This window comes from Gorilla gorilla, chromosome 3 (genome assembly GCF_029281585.2).
Source record: "Gorilla gorilla gorilla isolate KB3781 chromosome 3, NHGRI_mGorGor1-v2.1_pri, whole genome shotgun sequence".
In the NCBI taxonomy this organism is placed as follows: domain Eukaryota; kingdom Metazoa; phylum Chordata; class Mammalia; order Primates; family Hominidae; genus Gorilla; species Gorilla gorilla.
In genome coordinates, this window is record NC_073227.2 from 119,954,483 (window position 1) to 119,973,267 (window position 18,785).

At 44.7% G+C, this 18,785-nt stretch overlaps 1 protein-coding gene across 1 annotated transcript; it reads right to left on the reverse strand.

Annotated features, from left to right (window-relative positions):
* Window positions 1-506: 506 nt before the first annotated feature.
* C3H4orf54 (chromosome 3 C4orf54 homolog) lies at window positions 507-14,255 on the reverse strand. Its single transcript, XM_031010369.3, has 2 exons — window positions 8,740-14,255; window positions 507-695 (listed from the first exon to the last, which is right to left on the reverse strand). The coding sequence occupies exon 1, from the start codon at window positions 14,164-14,166 to the stop codon at window positions 8,776-8,778; it is 5,391 nt and encodes a 1,796-aa protein (XP_030866229.3). The 5' UTR covers window positions 14,167-14,255; the 3' UTR covers window positions 507-695; window positions 8,740-8,775.
* Window positions 14,256-18,785: the final 4,530 nt, after the last annotated feature.

Genomic DNA, 18,785 nt, shown 5'->3' on the forward strand with positions numbered 1-18,785 from the left:
CAATCATTGGCTTTCCAGTATTTCAAGCCATTCTATTTTAAGGCAACAAATAGTGTCGTGGCATTGTACAAATGGGAAAAATAAAATAAAGCACAAACATTACAACCACCATTTTTCACAATCACATTTGAAATCATGCCAAACCTAATAAAAGAACATATAGAGCATAACCAAGAGAATGGGTAGGTTTGGCTGATACATGATTCAAAGAGCAGACCATCATAGTGAAAACTTAAATACGTATTACAACTCAGCCAGCTAGTCTTGATATATTCCAAGAACCTATAAGGAGATTCGTGATCCAAATTACTCATTTACTAGCTTGGTTTACAACAGAATCAATCCCATTCTGTGGTATGTTTTGACTGAACAATGGGAACAAAGGAATTGTTTGTCTAGTCACAAGTACAGGGGGGAAGGAGGTGAATAGAAAGCTTATATTCTGTGTTGAAGTATAAAAAGAAATAGTCATAAAGGGAAAAAATGCAACCATTCAATCAACTTAATAAAATTAAAATAAAAACTGCCTTAAGAGGATTGTTCAGAAAAATATAGAAACTTACACACTTAGCTTATAAGAAGCAAAAATTAAGAATAACACATGTGGAAGAAGTTTTTCAGATGAAATAATTCTTAGTGCTATTACAATGCAAATTCCAGATTAAAGAAGAATAGTCCATCTTTTTGTCTTGCTCCTATAAAATAAAAAAATTAAGAAAAAACATAGTCAAGGAAAAGATTTTTAGTTCTAAAAGCAAATTTTCACTTTTACAAACAAGAAAAATATTAAAATACATTTTATTTAACTGTTTGACTAATTTCAATGTTAATAATGAAGTTAACATTTTAAAATGTGCTTGGCAAATGTGTTTACGAACTTACTAAACATTATGCCAACTTCAAGAAATTGCCCCAAGTGGAATTTGAATCAAATCTAATCAACTCTTCAAAAATGACTTTAAAGTTAAATGTTCCGTTTCATTGAAATCATTCATAGCAAAGACAAAATAATATAATAGATATGTTTCTAATATTAGCATGCAGAAATATTTAAGCTAAATGGAAATATTTGAAATTTAGTTATCAATCTTATTAAATGAGTAAACTCCATGCTGAGAATTCTTGTAAAGCAAATGACCAGTACTTAAATTATGTGGAAATTCACATAGTACATTTTGTTCAAAATAAGATGTACTGGCTAGAACCTAACTTAGTTAAATCCATTCTAGAACAGCATTGACATGTTCAAAAGCTTGCTGAAGGTTAGCCTTCTCTATCTCCATATAAGTTCTAGTATATCTACCAGAACTTTGCCTAAGTAAGTTTTTTTTAACATTTGGGAGTTGATATTTGAACATAATATTATGAAAACAGAAATAGAGTGGCCTACAGGTAATATTTGTTAGGGATTAAGAAGGCTCATGTGAAAAATAACCTCCAAGAAGTATCAAATAACAGCTATCTAGCCAATTATATGCACTCAGAGTAGCAAGGCAAGGGACATTTTAATTCTGTCATCTAGAAACAAACCTGTTTAAATATGTGTTTTAAAAAAGAAGTCTATAAGAATAATTTTTAAGCTTATATGTATACACTCCATGTTTATTTTATTGTGTTGTACTTTATATTGAGGAATGACCTGCAAGATGAAAGGGACCATTGTGAATTTGGAGACCCCTCATTTACTAAATGTAAGTTTTTCTACCTTAGGACATAAAAAGCAGCAATACGAAAAGAAAATTTAATTACAAGAGGGAGAAAAGAAAATATGGGACTGAGAAGAATAATTTCAATGTGGATCCAAGGATTTGATAACAAGTCTGACTGAGTCCTATCACTAGGCAAGATTTGCAAAGACTCCTTGAGCAGTGAGAAGACATTGAGGGGAGACAGACAGAAAAGAAAGAAACAGTCGAGAGAGATTGCACTATAGGACGGTAATAGTCTGAGAAATGAAGGAGAAATCTGGTTACACAATCTGCTAGGATCATATTTAGGGATTGATAGTGTAGATATTGCCTTTTTGGATAGTCACAGAATATCGCTTCTGCTTACATTAATTTCAGAGGAATTTGGTTTGAAATTGAAAAGTAGTAAAGTTGCTCCCAATTCCTATAAAAGAAAAAGTAATAAAAATTGCCAACATAGCTAACCTGTTAGAGGCCTCACAAACATTTACTGCAGTAGAATGGATCACGAAGAAGTCAGTAAAGATGAAGGGATGACTACACTGTGTCACCAGGGAGTTTAACTGGATGACTTCCCACGGTTTTCGGACCAGAACACATGACAGAGTTCAACGGGGATGCTGGGTCAGATTTTCCCTTTCTCCACGCCGGCCTGTGCCCAGACAGAGGGGAAAATCACCGCACACAGCTGGCAAGCTATGCTCAGAGTTGTATAACATTCTGGAAGGCCTTGGGGGATACTAGAGTACCCTGACACACAGCCAACTGGCCTGCCCTGAGAGATCAGCCAGCTAGCTCAAAGAGGACTGCAGAGCTGTGGGCACTGCCTCCGGTTTGGGGAAATACAGAGCAATCCTGGGCACAGGTCCATGATGCTTACCCTGGGAGTCTGCATTGATAAGGGCTGATTTTCCGCTCTGGTGAGGGGCCCTGAGAAGATAAGGGGATTCTGAGGCATTTATGAGGATCTAGTTTCAAGGGAGCTTGAACACTTACTACGAGCAATGTACTATGTGCTATGTCTTCTGTCATGGTTTTATAATTCAGTCTTCACTACTCTCCTGAAATGTACCCCATTTTACAGATGAGGAAAATGAGGCTCAGTGACAGCAAGTCACTTGCCTGGACTACACTGTGACTAGTAAGTAAGACTAGTTACTTAGACTAGTAAGTAACAGTATTAGAATCTGAGTTGGGGTTGCCTGACTTCAAGGCACACATACTTGTGATTTAGTAAAAGCCACACAGCTTCCCTTCAACTAAAATGCTTTAATCCACTGGCATCCAAGAAGATTTCACCCTTACCTTTACAGCCCACATTCTTCTGCTTTACATAAACAAAAATTCTCCCACCACTGGGAGCCACAGCTCCTAGGAGTCCTTAAGCTGTCTCAGGTTTCTTTTTGGGGCATACAATGTTCTAAGGACAGCTAGTTTTTTAATCAAATGAAAAACACACATAGAGTTTTAGTATATGCTTAACACTGACAGATTCAGGGTCAGTTTCTTACCTTATTCCCTTTCCCTGCCCTTTCCCCCAAGCCACAACACACACACACACACATACACACACACACACACAGACACACACACACACACCCTCCGCGGCGGTAAAATGGCCAGAAGATTCTATTTCCTCTGAATGAAACAGAAATTTGGAAAATTAGCCGCAGGGCAGCCAGTCAGTTCCAACTGTGTTCTTTTCCACCATCCACAAGGACTTTAATGTTTCATATAATTAACCCTTTAGCGTACTGATGTGGCCGAGAGGAAAAATGCAATGGCTGAAAAATTTTGGAGAAGTTAGGTAGTGGGAAAGTCCTGACACAAAGAACAGATAAGGGAAGAGGGACAATTTACAACAAAGAACTGAGACCAGCGAGCAGAGAATAAGACAAATAAATGAGCAAGGGGGTAATCTATAAGAGCATGGGCCACGGAGCTCCAAGTGCCTGGATTTCAATAGCTGTTGATCTGGGATAAGTTAATGTTTAATTTGTCAAACAGAGATTAAAAATAGTACCTACCTGTGTTAATAATTCAATGATGTTAAGTCTTGGTATATACTAAATGATTAATACATACTAGCTTTTACTTTTAATTTCTTATTAATTTTAGATAAGTTAAAAAAGAAATTATAAAGGTAATGGAATCGTGAAGAAAGGTACAAAATGGTAAGCTAGAGGAAAGCCACAATGCAATTAAAGGGAAAGGGAGAAAAGAAAAGGCAAAAACAAACAAATACATTAAGAAGATAAAATAAAACAGAAGCTATTTACAATAATTGGGAGAGGAAGTCACTACCAAGTTAGTGGGGAAAATAGAAATAAACTAATCAATTCATGAAGGTAACCACGGAATGAAGTGAAAATAAAACGTCTAGGTTATAGACTGCAGATTAGCTACCTGGCCTGCATGCACCGGAGCAGCAAATTTCCTGTCCTTCAGATGACTTGCGTGGGCTCCAAGTACAACGCTTCAAGAACATTCAGGTGAGGGAGCTGGAGGACTCACCCAGTCCTACCCTTTAAGCTGTCTAATCTATGATAATAATAATTTTAAAAAACTACAAAAAAGGTGAGGAGAAGGGAAGAAGCAAGGTGGTGGAACGTTGAACTAAATCAAGTTGAAGTGAATGGAAAATGAGAAACTGCAATAAGGAACAAGTTGCAAAAAAAAAAAAAAAAAAGCAAAGGACAGAAAATAAATTCTCAAGCAAATGGCAATGGAAAAAAGAGAGACTAGTGGGACAGACACCAGGAAGTAACTCCATCAAAGAAAAGTGGCCTTAGGGAGAAAAGGAAAAGGAGAAATGGACAAGAAGAAGAAGGCACCTGTGCACCACTGAACTCCAGCCTGGGCAATGTAGTGACCCCATCTCTAAAAAAGAAAAAGACTCTGGCATGGAATACTTAGGTTTCGAGTCCCAGTTCTGTGACTAAGGAAGGGTCACTTAACCTGTCTGAGTGCCAATTTCCTCTTGGAATTTCAGTACAAAGAGACTGGGTTTGATGATCTAAGGACCCAGTCTAGGGACCCGTTAGAATAATAAAACAGCTCTCCCTGAATCCAGCCCTTGCTCTTGCTACTTTAGTTGCTGATGCATGGGGCCCTATACAGGGGGTAGAAATAACTCTGAGGGACTAAATAGAAAAGAAAGACCAACAATGCAGGAGCAACATGAAACACAGGGAGAAATGAAGAAACAAAGGCTTACAGTAAAAAAAAAAGAACATACAAATGAAACAAAATAATTGCAATTCTCTTAGGCTGATATCCACTACTTGTGCCAATGAAAGTTTTCTTTTGTTAATATTACATATTTATTTTATCTTTATGCCCTTGTAAATGGTATTTAGCATCAAGTCCCAATTAAAATCTTAAAACAAAAATACAGCATCTAAGTGGATGGGCAGGAGAGCATGTCAGGAAGGGAAAAATATAGCCATGTTCCTCAAATAACAGAAATCTAAAAAAAAAATTCTCACTAAAAAGTTGTCAAAGATCATGTGAATAGGGAACATTAAAAACCAAAATAGGCAGACAAAATGGCCTAACAACAACAAAAAAGAAAGTGGTGAAGTTTTGCAACTGCTGTGCTTAGTACACTGGTGTGTTGCAATTGGGTTACTGCTGTAGCCATCTGGGCAGTTGGGTCCCAGGTGGTACACAGCCTTGTGCTTTAATCACAATGTGAGATGAGAGTACTAAATAATAATAAAGTGAATAATATTATCTTTTTAGATGGGTTGTGGCATGGCAAAATCTGAGAATAACTGGGATATTGACCACAGGATGAAGAGAAGTGAGAAAACCCCACCTATAATTTTTTTTTAATAAAGGAACATTTATAAGAGAATAATCAGAAAAAGATAACAGCAGCTGTTTATGTCCAAATATATACGGGAAGGAAGAAAAGTGAAGCTCCCTATTGCAATGTGGTGCTAAAAATAGATGATGAAATACTTATTATTTGAACTGGAAGGAATCTTAAAGGTTATGACAGTTCTTGAACACTTGTTTTGCAGTTTTGTATGTACCAGTCTACACTCCTGCTGGAGTGTAGGCCCCTAATTTGTGTTATCCGTATGTGGGTTTACAGCCCCAACGGAGTATACAGTGGCTCGTAGAATGTAGGCATGTAATTCATGCTTGTTGAATTAGTGCATTTTGTTGAAACATTCATTTTACAAATGTCCAGAGAGGCAAATGGAAACACAGATGGTTAATGGCCAAATGCCACCACAGAGCAGATCCCAGGTGTCCTTGCTGTGAGTTCAGAGCTCATTACCACCTCCTTTACTGTCCCTTTTTTGCTCCATGCATCACACCAAGGAACATAAAGTGGTCTGCAGGGAGCAAGGTGTGGCCCAGGAGTTAAGAGCTGGTTCTAAAGGTCCTGGTTCTCTCATTCTCTGGGGACCTCTGTAAAACCATTTCTTTCTAAGTCCCAGTTTTCTTCTCTGTGAAATACTGTGGTCAGATAAAAATCATTTACACAAATTCTCATTTGAAAAGGGGACATAAACCTACCCTACCTCAAAACAAATATCTGCAATAAGTCTGGTTTTTAAGGGAAATTTTGACCTGAAATCCCTTTCAAGATTTCTCACACTGACCATCTATATGAGCATCTTGAAATATCTGAACAGTACTTACAACTTTTTTACACAAGGAAAAGAATTACACACTTAAAAAAATCCATCTGGCTTTTCTTTGGAGGGTGGTATTGAATGTTCAAAAAGGTGAGTTTTGAAAAATTTTTAATTCATTATTTCAATTTGGCTAAGTCAACTTTTACCTGCATACAAAAAGCTAATCTTTAGTTGCCAACCAGATTTGGCCTTTCTGTCTATCTTTAGGGCTTTATTTACTAAAATAAAGGTCATGCTTTCAAAAAGGGAAAAATTTTCAAATATCACTATTCAAGTCCCAAACGCTAAAAACCCTAATGTATATCTGTGTCTACTGGAAAAAACTCCAAGTCTAATCGCTCTAGACTCAACAGACAGGGGAAAGGCCAAAGGCAGCTGCTTAAGAGGATACTGTGCAAGTGTGTGCCCGATCCTCCCTTCTCTCTTTCCTGTCCTCCCTTCCCCTTGCTTCTGCACCTCCACAGCTTGCACAAAGGCCTCATAGCATTAATTGGTCCAAAATAGCCCTAGGTAAACACACCACCTGTCTAAGCGATTAAAACACTTGCCTATAGGCTACTCTTTTCCTTCTGCGAAACTAATTCTCTAATTCTGAGTCTCCTACCCATGCATACTGAATTTTTTTTTAATTTTCTACACTAAACAAAAGATGACTTATTTGTCTTTAATTTTCTCCCTCCCCTCTTCATCTGTTATCATCACACAGTGTCTGTTGCAGACTACCCCAGAAGAAGAATTTAAATAATGTATTTCTAGATTGCAGCTAAAATGAGGCTTGTGCTTTCAACTGAATTCTTAGAGAAAGATTTAAGGGTTTTTTAAAGTGTCTAATATTGTCTTACAGTCCAATAAGTGTAATAATATTCAGTAACAATCTCTTAATTTGAACAAAATTTTTAGCTTGCAATACATTGTTATATCATCTGATATTTACATACATGTTTAGGGTTAGATATTATTTATTGTCCCCACTAGAGATGACACAGGAATGCTAAAAAGTTTGTCATGCCCAACATCACACAGCTGGTGAGAAGCTGTGTGACTACAAAATCCAATGATGCTAACTCCCGAATGAAGGCTCTTTCATTGCACAAAGCAACAATATTCCTGTTCCTTTTCAGTTATAACAGAGAAGAGAGAAATAACATATTTTTTATTATAGAAGCATAAATAGGATTTCTCTTCTTTCCATCTCTTTTTTTTCTTTTTTCTTTTTTTTGGTTCAGAATATGATCTTACCAAAGACTGAATGTCCTAGAAGCTTTTATAATATCACCCTTTCCCAATCTGAAAAGAACAGGAGTGTAAGGGGCAAGTTTGTCCCCACACAGTTCTGACACCTTTACGCTCTTATCTGAAGGTGTCTTTGCCCTGTCATGTGTTTGACCTGAAGTGTCCCGATTTGAACAAGTAAAGCTCACTCTTCCTATCAAGTTCCATGTACTGTATTTCCAGGGATTCCTGTTTGGACATTTGGATTAACTTAGTTGTCAGGAATCTATTTACCCTGATTTCCTTTACCTAGGGGTAGGTGTGGAAGTTGATTCTTTTCTGAAGAAAGAATGCAGACATGAAAATAACAGTCTTGTGGGGATTAGCAGCAAAGCATAATGTGTTCGGTCTGGACAGGACTGGATTAAACACAGCAACTCCATTCAAGCAAGGAGAAACTGCAGCTCTAGAATCCTCCCTCCCCCATAGAGAACAAAGTATGTGTGTGTGTGTGCGTGTGTGTGTGTGTGTGTGTGTGTGTGTAAGATACATTAGAGACCTTGAACTCATCCTAAGAACATGTTCTGATTATCTGAAAACTGAAAAACAAGAGCTTAAAAAATACAGCTGCTTTGTATAAGCAATTTCAAAAGGAAGATACAAGAGGAGAAAGAAGCTTTTCTGCAGATTTTAGAAAATGTTCCTACAAGAAAACATCTGTCTTTGCTTCTCCATACTTCTGGGGAGCAAACAGATTGAAGGGGTTTCCAATGACTTCCTGGGATGTTCAGTGCCTCCTGTCCCTGGGACTGTCATGAACAGAGTGAGGCTCACTCCACAAAATCCAAGCTGGGTTTTCATTTCTTTGCCCTGACAACGTTCACCACAGACTGAAGGAACAGACCCAAGGTTCACTTCCCTTCTACTCTCAGGTGGGAAAAAACACTCAGGCAATCTGAAAAGGTCAAAGGGCAAAGGCCGACCTTGGGGACTGAAGCCTAGAGAGAGGGGGAATCCTGGCAAAATTATCCCCTTTGTAAATTGGATGCGGTTTTGTTCTATTCTCTCAAAACATCCATTTCTAGAGACAGCCTCCTTTATTGTAAATCTCTCACTTCAAATACAAACAAAAAAATATTGTTCTTACTCTCTTAAACCTGATTATCAAAGTGAAATTCACTTACCAGCAGTTTTTCATTCCGCTTCCTGGTGGCTGCTCATCATCTGTGTTCTACCACAAAGCTCATGGTGGTGCCATCAAAGGAAGGGGGAGCAATGATCCGTGGCCCCAGGGGCTGCGAAGTAATGCTGATGACAGGCTTGCCATGCAGCTGGGCAAAGCCCTTGGCCCCTAGGAGTTGGGATGTGGCTGCTGGGGCTGAGGAGGATGAGGAGGCCGGAGACTGACCAGAAGCCATGAAGTATGGGGCCTCGGTGAACGTTGCAGCTGCCTCTTTGCTGGAAGGTTCTGCCACCACTGGGGAGAGCTCACTGCCTCCTGGAGTGCGAGCAATTGGTGTGGGCTGCAGAGCATTGGTGGGCAGCACGGTAGGCAGAAACCCAGGGTAAATCATGTAGGTGGGTCCATAAGCCCCAGGACTCAGGGCCAAGGGAGGCACAGGGATGGACATGGGAGCCACAGCCTGCTGCTGGGAGGTCATGGGCACATCCACATACTGCCCTGTCTCAGGGTCAAACAGTCTCCGGGTCATGGGCTGTACTGGTGTGTCCACCAGATAGTACTGGCCTGTTGTCACATCCAGGAGCATCTTACGCTGGGTCTGTTGAGGCTGTGCCTGCTGGAAGGGGTCTGTGGGGACGGGAGCTGAGCCTGCAGGTGCTGGGGCAGGCATGCTGGGTGGGGAGAAGCAGAGGACCTGGGGCTGGGCCCCCTGTAGGGTGAAGGGCAGCGGCGGCTGGTGGTAGATGGTGGTGGGGGGATGCTCGGGGCTCTGTGGCCCTGGGGGGGCAGCTACTGTCTCCCGGGGGTTGTCAGGTTTGGTACGCCAAGCTGGTCGGCTGGTTCCACTAACCTGAGAGCCTTTGGAGCTACTGGGGACCTGACTGCGGGCACTCAGTGGGGGTAAACTACAGAGAGTGGCAGCTGAGGAGTTGGGGGGCCCCTCCCTGGAAGCCCCAGGCCTGCTAAGAAGCTCCCCTGCAGCAGAGCTTCCTTTAAGAGGGATGGTCAGGTAATTCTCACAGTCACTGTTGCTCTTCTCCAAATTGCTGCCACTTTTCCTGTTGGTCACCTCATCAGGAGGTGCCCGGGTGGCTGGAGAGATCTTGAGGGACCGGAGTCCCTGCGACTTGATGCCCTTAGCTGCTGAAGGACTCTCCGGAGAAGGCCCTTGTGGGAACTTGCCAGCGACACCCCCAGTTTTCTGGATGCTGCTGGCACTCACTGTGAACACGTTCCGGTTGCTAGGGAGTGGTGGGAGGGGCTGCAGGGGTTGGGTTCTCTCCACATCCTTGTGGACTGGGGGAATATAGAGAGATCGGGGTCTTTCCCTGGCCAGGTTCTCAAAGGCCGCTGCCCTGGCAGGCACACTCTCAGTGCTGGGGTTGGAGTTTCTCCGCTGCAGACGTTCTACGGGGGCCCCTCGCAGGACCACACCAGCTTTGTTTCCTGTACCCCGCTCTTCCACCTCACCCAGCCGTTTGGACAGCTTGTCGTGGTCTCCATCAGCAACCACTACCCCTTCCCTCTCCTCACTGGCAATGAGCGACAGCACGTGGCTGTCCATCATCATAGGCAAGGGGTCGCTTTTGCGCTTCCACTCGTTCCTGTTGAAGCTGTACAGCTCTTCCATGGACCTCACGGCTGCAGTCAGCTTCTCCAGGGCATTCCGGGCTGGCTTTGTGGCTTTCCCTTCCTCCTTGACCTCCTCCTCCTTGAGCTTCTCTGGGGTCTTCTGGGTGGAAGCCTTGGAGACAATCTTGAGCACAGGCAGGTATGAGCCCTGCTCGGGCTTATTGGGGGCAATGGTAGCCACAGGCAGCCTGCCAGATGCCCTGTGAACCAAGACTGTCCCTTCTGGGGAGGAAGAATTCAAGACTCTGCTGCCGCCCCCTTTGCCCATGCTTTCCCTGGGCTCTCGGTCCATGCTGTCTTCCCTCTGGTTCACTACAGCCTGGCATGTAATCACCATGGGGGACAGGGATCCAGATCCGCCAGCTGCTGCAGACAGCTGCCTGGGTTTGGGTCCAGTCAGCCCCTGCTCTGGGGTAACACTGCCCTTGTCACTACTATCCCCTGACCCTTTAATTAGTTTCCTGACATCTCTCACCTGGTGGAGGGGGCCTTGAGCCTTGGACTTGTCTCTGATGTCTCTCACCTGGAAATGGGGCACTTTTTCTAGGTTGTCCCCGCGGAAGAGTTTCTGCTGTGCCCTGCTGTTGTCCTCGATGGTCTTGAACAGGTTAGAGGCGCTGCCACCGGCCAGCTTGGGCGTGAGCAACTTGGCAATGTTGAAGTCTGAGCTCGGCTGCTGCACACTCCCCAGCCGGATCTTGATTTCGGGAGCCTTGGGTCTGATCACCGCTGTGGAGGTGGCCTGAGCAGCAGGGTACTTGGTGGCCTGCTTCCTCGGCTGCTTGTCCTTGGGTGTCTGCTGGATGTTGGGGACAAAGAGGCGAGACATGATGGTGTTCTTGCTGGCAGAAATCTCCCCGAGATCAGCCCGCCAGTCGCCTCCTTTGGGCAGCTTCAGCTTCCCTATAGGGGCTTGTTCCTCCCGCTTCTCGGCCTCTTTCTCCTTCCATGACCGGAACGCACTGTTCTGACTACGGAGGAAGATGCCCTTGACGGTCTCTGAGGCACTCTTTTTAATTTCACACACTTCTGTGTGTCCATCGGTGAAATTCCGGCCAGGGCCTGCGTTGCGCTCACGAGGAGTACTGGCTTTGAAGACTGGGGATTTGGAGCCCGCCACGGACCCCTCCCCGCCCGCGTCGGACATGCTGACCACTGTGTACTCGGAGCCGGCCTCGGAGTGACGAGAGCTCTGCCTCTGCAGGCCCCTCTCTCGCTGCCTCTCGCTCCCGCGGGCGCCCTCCGTCTCCTTGGAGGTGCCTGAGAGGTGGTGGGATGTATCCGTGACTTCTCCCCTCTCCATTTTGAACTCGTGTTCCCGCTGCATCTTCTTGGAAATGACATTTTTGAGCAGACTGGAGGCGAACTTGGACTTCTGGGGGCCATCGGCGCGGGAGGTGGGCTTGCTGCCCTCTGAGGTCTCAGAGCCGTCGTCCGTGTATGCCGACCCGGGACCCTTGCCGGGGCCTTTGGTGGCCCTGCCGGGCCCAGGGGCCGAGCTGGCTTTGCTCTCACTGCGTACATTCAGGGGCTCCAAAAGGGTGACGACGCGGGAGCCCGTCTGGACCTGCTTCTGGAAACACAGGGGCGTCTCCACATGTTTGATTTCCCCCTCGACTTTGCTGACCACGAACTCCAAGGCCTTGGTCTGAGACTTCTTGGACTGGATGTAGAGCTGGTCGGCAGCGGCCCGGGCCCCACTGCCCTTCCTCAGACCTGCAGCCACAGAGGCCGCGCTGCTCCTGAGGAGGCTCTGCTCCACCCTGGCCCCAACACCCCCACATTTTAAGTCCAGGAAAGTTGACCAGCGCCCAAAGCCCACTTCGGAGAGCGTGGTGGAGGACTCCCGGGAGCTGATGTTCAGAGCCTCAAAGTAGGGGTAAGCCAGGCTCCGGAAGGCCCGGGAGGTCAGGTTACGCACCTCTTTGTCCGCATCGTCCAGTTCGCTCACGGCACTGGAGGCTCCGCTGGAGTAGTCCACCAGCTCCTTCGCCCGGATGGCCCCGCACCTGGTTTGCAGGCGAGCAGGTACAGCAATGAATTTCTTTGCATGGTCCTGAGCCACTGCTGCAGCCGGGTTTTGCTTCAGCGAACTTGAATTGTGTTCAGCAGCTGTAGAGACGCGGAGGCTCATGTCGCCTTCATGCTTGGCAGCATAAATAATGTTTTGCTTTGCACGCACGTTGCTAGGCTCATTTATAGCCCGGGAAGCCGGTTTGATTGATAGGAGGATCTGGCTTGCTGCACTCCCACAGCTGCTTGCGGCGGCGGCTGCTGCCCCTGAAGCTGCCTCCGGGGTCTCAGGCAAGGGCTCAGTCAGGGGGGCAGTGCCAGGCCCAGTGGGTGGGGGAGTGGGGCCACTGTCAGAGGGGCCACTGCCCACTTCGGTGCTGCTGGTGTCGCGGCCACTGCGGCCTGCATTGGGGCGGGCCAGGTCGCTGCTGGTAGGGCTGGGCGTCCGGGTGGTGTTGGTGCTGGGAGTGGTGCTGAGGTAGCAGCTGTTGTCGTCGTCCTCTTCGGTCAGACTGGTGATGTCCCCTGGGGTCTCGTCGCTGCCACCAAAGGAAGCATAATCCACGAACGAGTAGATCACGTTGTTGTCCTCGAAATCCCAGCGGGAGGCCAGTCCCACGTCGAAATCCATGTCCTGTTCCACCTCACTCAGCTGGATCTCATGGGTGGTGATGTAGTGAGCCTCTTCGACTTTGGGGGGGTCCCTGCTGCCCTGGGACTTGGCAATAATGTCCCTGCACTCTGTTCCATCTCCTGCCTCTCCTCCCCCTCCTCCTTTTCCTCCTCCCCCTCCTCCTGATATTTTCTCTCCTTCTCCTCCCACGGCCTGGCAACCTTCACTTTCACCACTCTCACTCTCGAAGCCTAAGGATGAAGAGGAGGTGGCCAGAGCCCCTGTGGATGTGGTGGAGTCCTCCATTTTGGAAAGGCCATCCTCTTCTGCTTTGTTCATCGGGGAGGAGGATGAGGAAGATGAGAAGTTGCCACCCTCTTCAGAGGCAGAGTGCTGGGATCTAGAGAGTTCGGAGGAGGCAGGATTGTTCTGGGGGCTTGGAGTCTTGCACTTTTGACTGCTGGGTTCATCTTGGGCTTTCTCCTTTGGGCTCCTAGAGGCCCTCTGAGCCCCAGGGCAGTGCCCCAGGGTAAGTTTCATGGTCCAGGGACTCTCCCTCTGGACTTCAGCTGAAGCACACATGTCCACATATTTCGCTTCTCGCTGGGAGGAGGCTGAAGGCTTGGGAAGTGGCCACAGCTGCTGCTTGAGCTCCTGGCTGTCTTGAGCACTGCTCACCCCGTCCCCCACCTCCGCCTGTCTTGCTTTCGAATTCAGCTCAGGAGGGGCAGCTTCCATTATGAGCCCTTGCCCAGGTTTCAGCGACAGGAAGAGACAATGGTGATTGCTGGGGAAGTCTTGGGTCCGTCTCTGGCCCCGGAGGGGCTGCAGAGTTGCCCGAAGCAGGGTCCCACGTATCTGGACTGGCCCCAAGGCTGTAGGCACCGCTGCCACTGCTGCCACCACCTCCCAGTTCTTCAGCCCCTGTGGCGGGGCCGCAGCAAGCCTGAGGGAGGTGGGAAGGCTCCTGGATGAGGCGGTGGAGGTAGTCTGTGGCTGGGGGGCTGCTGCTCTGGCCGAGACTGTGGCCAGTGTTCTGTAGCTGAGCTGTCCTGTCCAGTTGTTTGCCTGGCACCGTCGGCAGCAGCGAGGAGTCTGAATGCCATCGGCCACGGAAGAAGCAGCATCTGTAGGTTGACCCCGGGACTTCCAGAAATGAAAGGAAAGCATGTGCTGTTTCTTGTGAAGCCTTGTCCCTTTCCTGGATGGGGCGAGAGAGGGTCACGTCATTCCAGAAATATTTTTAGTGTCCATTCCGTAGTCATATCGAAACCACACTTGAGGGTAGAAAGAAGAGGCTCTAATGAGATGAAAAGAGAAGGTTGGGGGTGGAGGAGGCATGTGGATTCTAATTCAAATCAGCCAAATGTTCTATGTAATCTATTATAGCGATGTCTAGCAAGTATGAAATTATTCTTTCCTCACAGCCATCTTTCACTCTCAAGTTTTTGATTAAATGGTTCCCCCCACTTGTTCTTAAATAAAATTCAAATTTTTCACGCATTTCGAATGAATTAAGGACACTCTGGAAATATTTCAAAGTCTCCCTGGTACATATGGTAGCCTTATATTTGCCTCAAAATCTATGCATTTCTTTTTCTTTGGAGAGCCAAATCAGATGAGTTTTGGTAGTAAAACTTTTCATAGGAATAGAATATTCCATCCCTCTTTCCCCAAAGTTACACTCTATGAAACATGACCTGCTTGGTTCAAAATAAAAGAATCTCTCCTAGAATCCTTACTGTGATGACTCAAAGTATAAAAAGGCAATTTTCAAAGACCTAAACTTAACACTTTAAGCAAACTTTTCATTATAGTCACTAAAAAGGGCACATGGAGCCAAAATTGACACTACTTCAAATCCCTACAGTGCCTTAATCAATCTCAAAAAAGATCCCTAAACTTGTAGAACCATGGCAAGACAACAAACCTCCAATTAAATATAGCCTGAGCTGCAGCCTCATGATTCAGTTACGCTGGCTGAATTCCAGGCCTGCAGGGCACTGAGTCAAAAAGCAAAAGAATAACAAATACACTTACCCTTCAAGAGTACAGTGCGGCTTGGAGGGAGATTCAGAGAGGAAATGTGACCCACTGGCATGCCCCATGGAAACGAAGTCAAAATCCCCGTTCACTGGCTCTGAGGTACCTCCATTTCAGACAATTTGGTAGTTGTGCAAGCAAATTTGCCAGTCAACTTAAGATGGGGGTCTGTGCTGGCCATCCTCAGAGCTGATTCCTTGGGTACTATCGGTGGAGAACCATGATGCTTGATTTTGGTGAGATCTGACCCTTGTCACCTGCCAGGCCCAGTTCCACCACTATACATAGTCTATGTGTCACTTATGCCGATTGAATAAAGCACTATTTTAAACAACCACATTTGCAGGGAACAAAAATAACACCATCAACCATCCCCTTTCAACATGAATGCCACCTCCACACAGAAAAATGTTCTTTCCTCCGAATAGGCATGTGGGTAGGTATGGAGTGGGAGCCCCTAACAACTGAAGCATCTACCTTTTCATACTTGGGCTGTGGACAACACAGGCCTGCCGTTATCCTCTCAACTCCTTTCTGCCCACACCACTGCCATTAAAAGTATGACTTAAGGCAAGACTAAAAATACCAAGAATCAGAATATAGACATAAAGCCAGAGATCTAGGTGAAGAGAGTAAAAGAGGAAAGGAAAAGGAAAGAAACAAAGAAAGGAAGAGAATGAAAGAGTAAAGAGCGAGAGAACTTGCTAAATGTGCAATCAACTCTTTGATTACAGAGAACCATGTTTTTTTTTTATCTTAGTTTTTTTTTCTTTTGAGACAGATACTCACTCTATTACCTAGGCTGGTGTTCAGTGGCATGATCTTGCCTCAATGCAACCTCCGCCTCTCGGGTTCAAGCAATTCTCGTGCCTCAGCCTCCTTAGCAGCTGGGACCACAGGAGCACCCCACCACGCCCAGCTAATTTTTGTGTTTTTAGTAGAGATGGGGTTTCACCATATTGGCCAGGCTGGTCTCGAACTTTTGATCTCAGGTGATCCACCCGTCTCGGCTTCCCAAAGTGCTGGGATTACAGGCGTAAGCCACAATGCCCAGCTCTTAGATTCTTAATGATAGTAATTACAATATTCACAGCTAAGACTTACATAGCATTTACTATGTGCCAAGAACTACTTGAAACATTTTTAAATGTGTGTGTATTAATTTATCCCCATAACAACTTGATGAGTTAGGTGTAATCATTGTTCTAATTCCTTATAGATGGAAAAGCTGAGGCAGAATGATGTTAAGAAATTATGTGACAGACTTCAAACCCAGACAGTCTGGCTTCAGAGCTTGGACCTTAACCATTATGCTACACAGTATTGCTGACTTCCATGCTCAAATACTCTACAGGGCACCAGGATTCACAATTAGAAGGAAGCCACTTATCCACTAGGCAATTTCATTTCATCTGCATGACCACACATATACCACATAACTTGTTTGTTTTTTCTGGTTTTTCATATAACAAAACTGTGTACACATTATGTACTCAGGGATTAAGGATCATAATCCTAGAAATAAAATGAAATAACATATAGTTGGCTCCTTCAGGCAAGCTGAGTATTTTCAATGTCCCATTTAAATTTTGCTTTGAGGCTAACCGTGTCTTGGACGATAAACCATGAACACAGCTGTGAGCACTGTGGTGCATACATACTCCATAGTGGAATAGAAGGCAGAGTTTCTGCCCATCAAGGCAATTATAGTCTAAGGAGGAATTTTCCAGCACTTTTCATATGGCCTTGTCTGTCATGACAACAGATTTCAGCTGAGTTTCTCTCTGCAGTTGGCACACTACAAAATTGGAAGGTCATATGCCCTAAGTGTAGGTTAAAACATAATTGCTTAATACCCAAAGTTCTGAAAATCTACCTGCAGCATCTTGCTTCCTCCACAGAGCACAGCCCTAGTTAAAACTCCCCAAGAGGCAAAGAAAGAGCATCATTCTGACAGTAGTACTTACCTCCAAAGTATCTGTGTGGCTCCTTTACTGCTTTCTATCTAAATGAATGCCAGTGTAGGAAAAAATTTGAAGAGAAATCTTTTTCAAATGAAGTCAATTTCCAGTCGGGTTTAATTCAAACCACAAATTCTCTTTAAAAGCCATGTGAGCTGAAAATTTTGAATAGAACAGACTCTATTAAAAGCAAAAAACAACTGATAAATAGAAAAACAATAAAGGCTAAAGTAAAACAATTAAGAACCCCAAACTGCTTTCCCTCTGGCATTTTCAGAGTTCTGGTGTAGTATATGTTACTATGAAAATGGATGTTGTCAGTTTTGTTGAAATAACTTGCAGTCATTAGGTAGCCATGGAGCCTTTTATTCCTTAATATGACTACAGTCATTTTTTTAACAGATGAACTCAGTGATTGCCTACCTGATCTCAACTCTTGAGCAATTAACAGTGACTAATGTCACCAGCATTAAACCATATTAAGCAGGCATACTTGCTAGACCAGGCTAGGTACACTTAGTTGATAACTTTATATGGGAATTCAAAGAGTAACAAAGGCAATGACTCAGTATCATTATTTTTATCTCTGCAGAGAAAGTTTCTTAGCATTCCCTGAAAGTGTTGGAGATGATGGTATGTAAAAGAATGAAGGCCAGACTATCCACCAGTTGGTAAAAGGACACGGCTATATTTAGGGTTTCTGACAGTGGCATAAGATAAATAAATATGTTATTCAAAAGGAAGAACAGTTTATCAAAGGTGTACCACTAGACCAGAAATGAAGAGAGAGTCAAACTCAGACTCAAATAAGGAGTCAGAAAAAGGATTTACCAAACACAGACCTTCTCAGGATTTTCTGGGCTGTGGTGGGTGAGGGATATTCTCTGACTACCTGAAATTTTGTGTCAGGCTTTCCATAGACACTTGCACAGCTATTTACACACACTGATGGAAAGCAGTCTCTTCTGCGGGCCACAGCTTAATACTCAGAGGGTGGCCAGCTGTTTCTCCTCCTGGCCAAGGTAGGCATGCAAAAGAATTACATCTGAAGGAGAGGCACCATATTATCTTTTTTCCTGAGGGTGCCAAAGAGTGTTATTTATTTGTCTATTGGGGTAAATGCTTTACATATTTTTGTTCATTACTCCTCTCAAACATACCATGAAAGAACAACTATTATTCCCATTTATAGATAAGAATTGGAGGCTGAGTGAAGACATGTGCCCTGAATGACTTTTCATAATCAGTAAGTGCTGCAGCCTTGATTAGAACCCAGCTCTGAGTGACTGGAGCTCACGCTAAGTTGATGATTGAGCATTCAGTCTATTTGGTGGAGGTCACAGGGTCATGCCCACTGCTGGCCAGTTAGCTGTTTCACAGCCTCAACCAGCTGCCTGCACACAGGAACAGTTGGTCACCATGGAGTCCAAGGAAACGGAGTGGCAGGATTAGTATAAAACTATCCCTGTGAATAGAAAAACAGCATGTACCGTGAGGATGAATAAGTAGCACTATCTTCTTGTGCAAAGAAGAGCACGTTATTGTAGAATCATGCCATACACATTGTAGATGCAACCCCTTAGCTATGCCATTAAAACTTGGAAGGACAGGAAGAAACAATTCACCACCAGAAATAAAACCTTACTAACAGCCACTCAAGCCTGCACACAGAGGCCAGAGGTGATGCAAAAATGTTTGCTACTTTCCCCCTTGCATCAGGTTGTATATCAAGGAGTCACTCCTCTCTGATCTCCCTCCCTCTCCTTCTCCTCTCTGAATGGTCTG